Source organism: Seriola lalandi, unplaced genomic scaffold (genome assembly GCF_002814215.2).
Source record: "Seriola lalandi dorsalis isolate HSWRI2012SDOR001 ecotype SW California unplaced genomic scaffold, Sedor1 jcf7180002054676, whole genome shotgun sequence".
NCBI classification, from domain to species: domain Eukaryota; kingdom Metazoa; phylum Chordata; class Actinopteri; order Carangiformes; family Carangidae; genus Seriola; species Seriola lalandi.
The window spans coordinates 1-11467 of record NW_019525229.1 but is presented as its reverse complement, the minus strand read 5'-3'; the positions used below and the strand labels follow the sequence as shown (position 1 = coordinate 11467).

General features: G+C 37.2%; 1 protein-coding gene across 1 annotated transcript in view; it reads right to left on the bottom strand.

Annotated features, from left to right (window-relative positions):
* tmem88b (transmembrane protein 88 b) overlaps positions 1 to 4579 on the bottom strand; it is a 7429-nt gene extending 2850 nt beyond the window's left edge. The window contains exons 1-2 of the mRNA XM_023421741.2: positions 4029 to 4579; positions 1555 to 1962 (exon numbers count right to left, since the gene is read on the bottom strand). Of these exons, the coding sequence (XP_023277509.1) occupies positions 1555 to 1956 (402 nt within the window). The 5' untranslated portion in view covers positions 1957 to 1962; positions 4029 to 4579. The remainder of the gene's footprint in view (positions 1 to 1554; positions 1963 to 4028) is intronic.
* Between the last annotated feature and the right edge of the window lie 6888 nt (positions 4580 to 11467).

The following is an 11467-nucleotide window of genomic DNA, read 5'->3' as shown; positions in this document are numbered from 1 at the left end:
CTCTCGGGCAACTACGTCACACTCGCTGGCCTCGCTGTGCTTAAAGAGACAGGCTCCAATTTACCAATTCATTTGCATTCAATAAAATGAAATAAAAGTACCGTTTGTTTTTAAATGCCGGTATAGTACCGTTTTCAAAACTCTAGTATCGCGGTACTATACTGGTACCGGTATACCGTGCAACCCTAGTCTCTGGACGACTGTTGTAAACAGAAGTCCGTTAAATATCCTAAAAGGGTGCTCAGTGTAGCCTGCTCAATTTAAGGATCCCTAAATACTTAACCCACGTTTCTTTCTCTACTTTTCTTCTCACCCTTTTTTTCTCTTGATTTCTCCCCCTCTCTCCATCCTCCCAGGTCCTGGTTAATCCCTCTCTAAGCTGCTGTCACATGAGGTCTAACTGTGAGAGAGCAGGAGAACAGAGAGAATCCTGATCTCTTCGGTCAGTAAGGAGGTCCTTGGCCTACAGAAATGCCGTTGGTATGCATTAAAAATCTTTGAACCATGATGACTTTTTGGCGTAGTCCAGGATAAAACCTCAAATAGGTTATTTTGAGTTAGATATAAACATTTTTCCTTGTTCTCATCACACAGTCTGTGCAATTTCATTTTTTGTCTGCTCTTTTTTTTTTTTTTTTTAGTTTTTTTTAAATCCCCAACTCGCTACCAAACAGTCTTAAAGGTTTTGTGCTCTCACGTCTGGCTCCCTAGACTCCTGACCCCTTGCCCCCCTCTAGTTCACCCATCTTTTCAACATCTGAGAAAACTTAAGACTTATCTGATTATGAAACCCCTCATCGCTGACTGATCTAAACCCCACCCTCAGCCCCAGGCAGAACTATTTCAAACTTTTGGATCAAAGTTATGAGATTAGGACTTTCAGGCCTTTCATAAAAACATGGCTGTAGCTATCTCCCTGTTCTGCTCATCATTTGTTTAGATGTAGCAAATGTGTGTGTAAATATTTATTCTTAATAACATGTAAGCACTTTTTTCTCTCACATTAAAGAGCACTACTCTGGTTTTAAATGTCTGTGAGATAGTCATATATATTCCCTTTGCTGCTAATAAAATGAAGGCTTGGTAATATTTTCTGAGAGCAAATACGTAATGTCAGTGGGTAAATTGTGTCTCATTGCAAAAGTGCTGTAGAATAACAAATTCCTGCACAAACATTTCTATGCTCTCATTTAGTACAGTATGACACAGGACAGATGGGAAGCCTCCGGCTCGCGCATGGCCAGTGTACGTAAACGATAATGTGATATGCGTTTTCAGGTGTGATAGTATGGACAGAGATTATTTCTGATATGGAGCTAAAACAGTCATCTGGACGAAGATCATTTTTGTTTTAAAACACCACTTTAGTGTAGCAGTGTGGACGTAGCCTTAACCAGCTCGAGTGTGAAAGCTCACTGGCCATTTGTGGATGAGTATGAGACAGAGCCTAGCAGAAAAAGAGCATCCACACTGAAATGAAATCAGAATCCTTCAACATGCATACAGTGCTTACACTCCCTAATCCACCCCCTCCCCTGCCTCCCCCTTTCTTACTGTAGAGTGGCAGAGGAAGCCAAACACCACCATGACAGTTGCTGGCGTCAGGATGGTACCAAACACCAGTCCAGCAAGGCAGGCGTTGATCGTGGCGATCACCAGGTTCTGAGCCGTCACCAGTACGGAGCAGGCCCAGCAGTCCAGGGACCCCCTCAGCTCCAGAGGAGCTTCACTGCCCCCACCACCACTCTCAGCTGCAGAATAAGGAGGAGGTACGACCACACGTGAAGGTGTCTCTCTCCCTCCACCCACAGCCATGGTGGAGGCCAGAGAGTTGGAGTGGTGGAGATGCTGGTGGTGGTTGGTGTGATGATGATGGTGGTGATGAGGCGGCAGTTCCTCAGACAGGTCCAAGACCTGGTGGTGGGCCCCCTTCTCTAGAGTACCAGTCATACTCATAGTGAACTGTGGGCAGAAAATTTAAGGCATTAGTAGTTAGGAGATGGAAATAGGAATGACACGGTCAACAGAATTGCCATTGTAGATGTTTTGAAACTGTTGGATCAGCCCTTATTTACGTGGTTGTTGACTATATTTGAAGAGAATTGATTAGTACAGTTGTCTGATTGTGATAGTTACACAGCACTTCTGAACCCAACCAATTTTCACTCCTCAAAGGCTTAGAGACCTTGGGTTCACTAAGGGGTTTTATCTGCCAGGAAGCTTGCCCTGTGTGATGTTGTGTGTGGGGCGAGGATTATCAGAGCTGATTGGCCAAAACGAAAGGGGACAATAATTGCTATATGTAGTTTATGTAGTAGAGAGATGAAGGCTAACTGGCATCAGTCTGTTATCATTTTTATTTTTTCTCTCAAATAATGGCATTAGTCTAAAGAATCTAGTATCTCTATAATTTAAAGACAAGTATGTCATAGAAACACTTGATAGTTAATTCATCAATAAGCAACGGCATCATAAGCAAAGAGTTTAATATAAGATGTGATTGTGGCACAACACTGGTTGCTTAATTTACCTTTTGTCTTTCAAGTTCAGTATGCATCAAGAAAAAGTTTTGTCAAAATTCATAATTTAGAATCTGAGGTCCTCCATGTAAGGTCTGCTCTGATCCAAGGTAATTTGTATTCGCTCTGTGTAAGGACAGATTTTATGTGGTGCACAGCTGTGTCTGGTACAGGATATCCTCACTTCTCAAAGGTCAGGAGACGGAGTTGCCTAAGCCAGACGGGACAACTCTGACTAACAGGGCCAGGTCAGCCGCCAGAAAAACTACAGCAATGGAAAAATCCCAGTGTGGATTATCTAGTCAACCTGTCAGTCTTTACTTTTAGCCAACACAATAGACAGAAACAGGTGCTTTTGTATATGCAATCGTTAATTGTTGATTTGAAGATATTTTGCTTTTAAAGGATGATGCATGAATAAGTATCTGATATTGCAAAGGCGGCAAATCTCTCATAATTTGATTGCTGAAGACATTCTCATTACTACTGAAGCATCTTATTTCCTAACTGTGAACAGACGTGTAGTAAGTGTACAACACCACGATGCTCTGATGTGCAATAATCTGTTGCTGTAGTGTAAGGACCAACAGAGGACTACACTTGTGGTGGTGCATGATTAGTCATATTTTTAACAAAATAAAAATAATGTGTAACTTGTGTGAACAACAGAAGTTGCTGCTGTTGCTGAAAGGGTTGAGAGTTTTTATTTTCAGTTGTTAATTGTTAAATGTTGTGTCTGGTATTTATATAAGCTGAAATGGAATTACTTTAAGTTTAAACATAAAAAAATCAAGTTGCGCTTCTATTTCACACTCGCTGGATATTGGCAGTGATAGAGGAAGACATTATTTATGATGCTGTCCTGGGTGCTTTAACCTTGTTTATTTTCCATTTCTGTCTCCCATTGTTGTCCCAAGTGTTGTTGTAAGGCAGAAGGTCACACAGGAAGGACTGGCAGGAAAGTGTATGTGTAGATGCATGTGTGTGTGAGATGACTCACAGTGCCCCTTACTGAAAATACATTTAGGTGCTCCACCCATTTTACTCACTGTTATTGTTTGAATAGCATTTTTTTGAATAACACGTCATGTTATTGTTTGACCCAAATTAAGGAATTTTAATTCTGAGAATATTGTGCAATGAAGTAAATGTAGTTGCAACATAGTGGTATGTAGCCACCCAATACGTCGTCTTGATTAATTTTCAAACTCCTGTCACAGTGTGTATACCATTATGTGCGTGCTGAGCTAGTTTTTACAGTGTTATCATGCTTGGATTATGCAGGGAGATTTCCTATTGTCTAGTCTATCTATTACTCTATTGTCTGGAACAAAGCAGCTACAGTAATTAATTCTATGTTTCTCAGACCTCTTTAAGTTGTTTATGTTGAACATCAGAAGTACATAAGCTCTTGTAAGTCTTTTTAACCGTAATCAGTTGTGTGAAGATGTCAAGGAGTGGGTCAATCATAATATGATTTAAATGTTTCTGAGCTGCTCTCGTACTCACATTGTGCTGTGGGGCCCGGTGGACCTCTTGCTGTTCCTCCTCCAGATTGTTGCTGCTTTTCTCACCTCGTCTCAAGACCACTTCTGCCCGGTCAGTCCACCAAACACACGTTTTCCCCTCACACTTCAATAAAGCTTTCTTAGTTTCCCCTTTTGTCCCTTCAACTCTCGACTCCTCTGTCTAGGAACAGGGTTACGTTTCCCCCCCTTCCTCGTGTGAGGTTTGAAAGAGCTTTCGGTGTGTTATCTATTTAGTAGTGGTATGCTGGTATGTTGGCTTCCTGCAGCTCTGCTCTCCCGCTGCTTTTTCTCTCCACTATCCAGAGTTGTCAGTGGAGCTGATAGTGTCTGTTTTCTTTTCCATATGCAACATCAAATTCCTGTTCTGCTGTGATGAAGTCGTAGTGTAGAGGTGCTGCTTCCTCGGCTGCTGAAAGCAGTTCAACTAACAATTGCTGTAGTCATTGTCTTAAGTATGTCAAACTTCTATTGGTCTACCCTCCTATTTTTACTCCCATCCATCTGAGTTCACAGTGTTGTCTCTCTTTCCCTCCCTCCTCCCGTGCTCCCTTCATCCATCCCACTTTCTCTCCACCCACCAGGCTTATCCGCCCTCCTGCCTTTCTACAACAACTCCTCTCAGCACATGTATTTCCACACTCGTATCCAAGACATGTTATACCCCCCTTTGCCCTGCCCTTGTTGCAGTGGGGGCTGGGTGTTGTGTGTTGGGGGTCAGAGTGAGGGGGCTTGCCTGATAAGTTGAGGTTCAGGAGAGCAGAAAATGAGGGGGGAGGGCAGCAGAGACAGAGTTTGTGTGTTAAGAGTAGTAGAGAAGAGATACCATGGTGCTGAACACATTGGCTCTACTTTTCAGGTTGTCTATTTGTTGAATAAATGTCCAAAAGAGCTGCCTTTTTTGCATTTAAGATTTAATTTGTTTTAATAGTTTGACATTATACAAAAAGGCAATTAGTATAAACATGGCATAGCTAAATAAAAATCAAATAGTCACCTGTTTGCCAATTGTATCCTCTCAAACTAAAACCAGGTGTTAGTGGCTGTTAGTTGTTTTTTTGTCCAGCTGAAAGGGGCTTAAGATGTTGCACTTTTGAATATACTGTATGTCAGAAAATTATACCAGACTTGGCTAATTTTACTCTGTATATCAGTTACCCAGGCAGTCAATTTTTTGAAAGAAGTAGTCTGTCATAAATTCAATCCACTGTAAATATGGTGCTGGCCTTGTGGGCTCTTCCACTTACATAAAATAACCCTGGATGCTACAATAAAAACTGTTACTGCTAACCCAAACTCTGCGTTGATAATGCCGTGTTGGCGTGAAAGATTTATCCCATAACAGACACATTTTTGGGGGTTCTAGTAGAGGAACACTCCCACAGAACATGTAGGAATGTGCCCACTTCCTTCTTACATTTCCAACATTTATTATCTTGGGTTAAGCCAATTTTAAACAATTTCAGGGGTGTAACATAATATCTATGTCCAATTCTATAATGGATGAACTTGCATCCCCTGTTTTTGTTCTTCTGTTTATACATTTGAGCTCACATCCTGCAATAAATCATTTCTAATCTCACTATTAGCATCCCTTTGCCCTATGGGTCTCTGGCTTTTGCAAGTTTTAGTTTTAGTTTTAGAATTTGAAGGGATTTTTATGTATAAAAACAAAGTGTAATATACTTAAAGAATTTTAAAAAAGTCTTGAACCATATTCTGTTCTTCCTTTTACAACAACAACATTTTAAGTATATACTGTAGAAAGCCCCACTCCACCCTATCAAACACCTTTTGGGCATCCAAGTAGAGGGGAGCAACTGGCATGCTTTCATCATGATTAAGCAACATAAGGTGTAGAAGACTTCTCATATTGTCCGAAGATGACCTTCCCTTTATAAAAGCAGCTTGATCTGAGTGTAGGAGGTGTGTTAGAATCTTTCCAGCCTCATGGATAGAACTATTGTCAGGATCTTTTAATCTACATTGATCAAACTAACAGGTCTAAAACTTCCTGGGTCTGTGGGATCCTTCTTTTGTTTGCAATCGAGAAATCAAAGCGTCATTAAATGTTTCTGTTAGTTACCCCGGTGAAAGTGATTCTTCATAAACAGTTGTTAGAATAGAGGCAAATTTGTTTAAGATAAGATATTCCTTTATTAGTCCCACAGTGGTGAAATTTCCCGCATCACAGCAGCAAAGTGGACAGTACAAGAAAGAAAAACAGATTGCCAAATGACAAGAACCATACTTAAAGAAGATAAATAATAGAATATAATAAAATAAATTATAATATGTACAATTATTTTAGGAAGGTGACGATATACAAGATAAAAAATACAAAAAGTAGCAGCAGATGACTCGGTGGATTGTCAGTCTTTGGTGTTTAAGGTCACTGAGTGCAGTGTTTGTTGTAAAGTCTGACAGCAGCAGGAAGGAAAGACCTGCGGTATCTCTCCTTCACACACCGTGGGTGCAGCAGCCTGTTACTGAAGAAGCTGCTCAGTGCTGTCAGAGTGTCATGCATAGGGTGGAAGATGTTGTCCAACAGGGAGGATAACTTAACCATCATCTTCCTGTCGCCCACTACCTCGACTGTGTCCAGGGGGCATCCCAGTACAGAGCTGGTGGTCTTGATCAGTTTGTTGAGCCTTTTCCTGTCAGCAGCGGAGATGGTATAACTGGCCTCATTTTGGTGTAACTGTCTAGCAAACAGTGGCACATTTGTTTTAATTGTCGGTCTAATGTCTGAGATTCAAGATCCTTTACCGTTTTTTCCTCCCTTTTTTCCTACTGGATTAGGCTGTGACTTTTCCTCTTATATCATCTTAAAATGCTTCCCAGACTGTCTCAGCCTTATTTGTCGACCCATTGTTTAATTGGAAAAAATTCTCCAACTCCTCTTCTACTAAGTCACTGAATTCTGGGTCCACAGCCTCCACCTATTTCTGTACCCACACACAGCAGCATGATCTGTCTCTATCATGCAATCAGAAACACTCACCACCAAATCCTTGCTTATCAAAAAATAATCTGTCCTGGAGATGATTTTTATTAAACTTTAATGTATATTTCTTCTCTCTCGGGTTGGCAAGCCTCCAAATATCTATCAATCCAAGATCCATCATGAGTAGTTTCATTCAAATGTTGCTTTAGTTTAAGTGTTGAGTGGAGCAGGATTGGTTACTGCAGCAATCTTCAAACAATGAATTAGGTGAATTAGAGTTCAGCTCAGCTATTTAAGGCAGATGACTCAAAATGCACTGTGACAAAATTGATTGATCATTGCTGATTTTTTCTTCACTAAAGGACTTTTTTTAAACACTGCAGTGGAATTTTTCTTTATCTTGGCTACATTTTACTACTGTTTTTCGGTGATGTAATGCAAGATTGTAGGTTCTATTTAAGGTCATTCTTGTTAGGCAAGTGTTTCATTTCATACAGGCATTGCTCTGTATACATGTTATTAGAGTAAGAGTGATTTTTTTCCCCCACTTGCATCAGTGGCCTTTAACTCCACCATCATCAAGAAACTTTGAACAATGTTTTGGAAGAACAGCACCCTCGTCCTGTTGTATGCTGTAAAGAAATCTGAAAGAGACCAAGGATACTTTAGTATATGTAGAGTACATTGCTGTTTTTTGTTGTTTTGGTTTTTTTTTTTTACTGTTGTCATTCCACATGTTTTTTTTATTATTTTTCTTCTCTTCAAATTGCCTAGTACCTAAAATATATACGGTACTGTAGAAGAACAAGTACAGTCACATTTTCAGAATTGTGGCATTCATTTGATACCAAAGTATTAGTTCTCTCAACATCCCTGCCAGATTCACTGTCTCTTGCTCCTACTGTGTATTAGATTAGAGTTGCTTACTCCAACTTTTAAATACAGATATTATTAAGAACAGAGCAAAGCTAGAGCAATAATTTAAAAAGATAATAAATAATAATAATGATAAGCTTTATTAGATAGATAGATAGATAGATAGATAGATAGATAGACAGATAGATAGATAGATAGATAGATAGACAGATAGATAGAAAGATTATTTCTCCCCTAGCGGAAATTCAGGTGTCCAGCAGCTCATAAGTAATAATGATTAATATTAAACAATTATAATTAAATTAGTCCAGTTCATGAGCCACGTCCTTTGACTCAGGTGTCATACAGCCTGATGGCAGTGGAAACAAAGGATCTCCTGAACCTTTCTATTCTGTAACGCAGCGAGATGAGACACTTAATGTCCAGTGTAGCTGTTTCTTTGACCTGCCAGAATGTTGTGTAGAGGGTGGTTGGTATTGTCCAAGATGGCCTCTATCTCAGTCCTGAGTATGTCCAGACTCTTTTTGACGGGCTTGTCCAGTGTCCTTTTTTTCATGGTGGACATGCTGCTGCCCCAGCAGACTGCAGCCTAAGAAAACTACACTGTAAGATACTGATTCTGAAGGTATAAAAACATCGTAGTATATAGTGAGTCATAAATATGTCTCACTATGTCAAACTAAAGAACGTCATTGTATAAATATGTAGTATTTATATATATATATATTAGGCATAAAAATGGCAAAAAACATCATGGCATAGTAAGGCACTAAATGTCATAGTAAGGAATAAAAATGTCATAGTATAGTATGGCATAAAACATCAAATAAACATCATAGTATATTAAGGCATAAAAGGTCATAAAAACGTCATACTATGGCAAGGCATCAGCTGAAATACTATTGTGAGGCATAAAAATGGAAAAAAAACGTCATAGTATAGTATGGCATAAAAGGTCATAAAAATGTCATAGTATGGTAAGGGATACAACGAAATAGTAAAGTAAGGCATAAAAAGACATAGTATAATATGGCATAAAAATGTCAAAAAACGTCACAGTATAGTAAGGCATAAAATGACATAGTATAGTAAGGCATAAAACGACATAGTATAATATAGCATAAAAATGTTATAGTATGGTAAAGCATCAACTCACATAATATTGTAAGGCATAAAAATGCCAAAAAACGTCATAGTATAGTAAGGTTCTAAATGTTATAGTGAGGCAGAAAAAATGTCAAAAACGTCACAGTATAGTAAGGCATAAAACGACATAGTATAATATAGCATAAAAATGTTATAGTATGGTAAAGCATCAACTCACATAATACTGTAAGGCATAAAAATGTCAAAAAACATCATAGTATATTAAGGCATAAAAGGTCATAAAAACGTCATAGTATGGTAAGGGATACAACGACATAGTAAAGTAAGGTCTAAAAATACCAAAAAACGTCATAGTACAGTATGGCATAAAATGTGAGAAAAACATAATAGAATAGTAAGGCATAAAAATGTCAAGAAATGTCACAGTATAGTAAGGTACCAAATGTTATATTGAGGCATAAAAATGTCAAAAAACGTCATAGTATAGTAAGGCATAAAACGACATAGTATATTATGGCGTAAAAATGTTATAGTATGGTAAAGCATCAACTCACATAGTATCGTAAGGCATAAAATTTCCCCAAAAAAACATCATATTATATTAAGGCATAAAATGTCAAAAACATCATAGTATATTAGGGCATAAAATGTCAAAAACGTCATAGTATATTAAGGCATAAAAGGTCATAAAAAGTCATAGTATGATAAGGGATACAACGACATAGTGTAGTAAGGCATAAAAATGTCAATCAACGTCATAGTATAGTATGGCATAAAATGTCAAAATAACATCATAGTATATTAAGGCACAAAAGGTCATAAAAATGTCAAAGTATGATAAGGCATGACATGACATAGTGTAGTAAGGCATAAAAATGTCAATAAACGTCATAGTATATTAAGGCAAAAAAATGCCAAAAAATGTCGTTGTTTAATATGTCATTAAAATGTCAAAAAACGTCATAGTATATTAAGGCACAAAAGGTATTAAAAACGTCATAGTATAGTAAGGAATAAAAATGTCCAAAAATGTCATAGTGTAGTGTCGCATAAAAATGTCAAAAAAACATCATAGTACATTAAGGCACAAAAGGTCATAAAAATGTCATAGTATGGTAAGGCATGACATAGTATAGTAAGGCATAAAAATGTCAAAAAATGTCATAGTGTAGTGTTGCATAAAAATGTAAAAAAAACATCATAGTATATTTAGGCACAAAAGGTCATAAAAATGTCATAGTATGGTAAGGCATGACATGACATAGTATAGTAAGGCATAAAAATGTCATAGTGTAGTGTCGCATAAAAATGTAAAAAAAACATCATAGTATATTAAGGCATAAAAGGTCATAAAAAGGCACAGTATGGTAAGGCATGACATAGTATAGTAAGGCATAAAAATGTCAAAAAATGTCATAGTGTAGTGTTGCATAAAATGTCAAAATAACATCATAGTATATTTAGGCACAAAAGGTCATAAAAATGTCATAGTATGGTAAGGCATGACATGACATAGTATAGTAAGGCATAAAAATGTCATAGTGTAGTGTCGCATAAAAATGTAAAAAAAAAATCATAGTATAGTATGGCATAAAATGTCAAAATAACATCATAGTATATTAAGGCACAAAAGGTCATAAAAATGTCATAGTATGGTAAAGCATCAACTCACATAATACTGTAAGGCATAAAAATGTCAAAAAACATCATAGTATATTAAGGCATAAAAGGTCATAAAAACGTCATAGTATGGTAAGGGATACAACGACATAGTAAAGTAAGGCATAAAAATGTCAAAAAACGTCATAGTATAGTATGGCATAAAATGTCAAAATAACATCATAGTATATTAAGGCATAAAAACGTCATAGTATGGTAAGGCATAAAATGACATAGTATAGTAAGGCGAAAAAATGTCAAAAAATGTCATAGTGTAGTGTCGCATAAAAATGTAAAAAAAAACGTCATAGTATAGTATGGCATAAATTGTAAAAAAAAACTCATATTACATAAGGCACAAAAGGTCATAAAAACGTCATAGTATGGTAAGGCACAAAATGATGTAGTATAATAAGGCATAAAAATGCCAAAAAACGTTGTAGTTTAGTATGTCATTAAAATGTCAAAAAACGTCATAGTATAGTATGGCATAAAATGTCAAAATAACATCATAGTATATTAAGGCATAAAAGGTCATAAAAACATCATAGTATGGTAAGGCATGCATGACATAGTATAGTAAGGCATAAAAATGTCAAAAAATGTCATAGTGTAGCGTTGAATGTCAAAATAACATCATAGTATATTAAGGCATAAAAGGTCATAAAAACATCATAGTATGGTAAGGCATGACATGACATAGTATAGTAAGGCATAAAAATGTCAAAAAATGTCATAGTGTAGCGTTGCATAAAAATGCCAAAAAACGTCGTAGTTTAGTATGTTATTAAAATGTCAAAAAACGTCATAGTATAGTATGGCATAAAATGTCA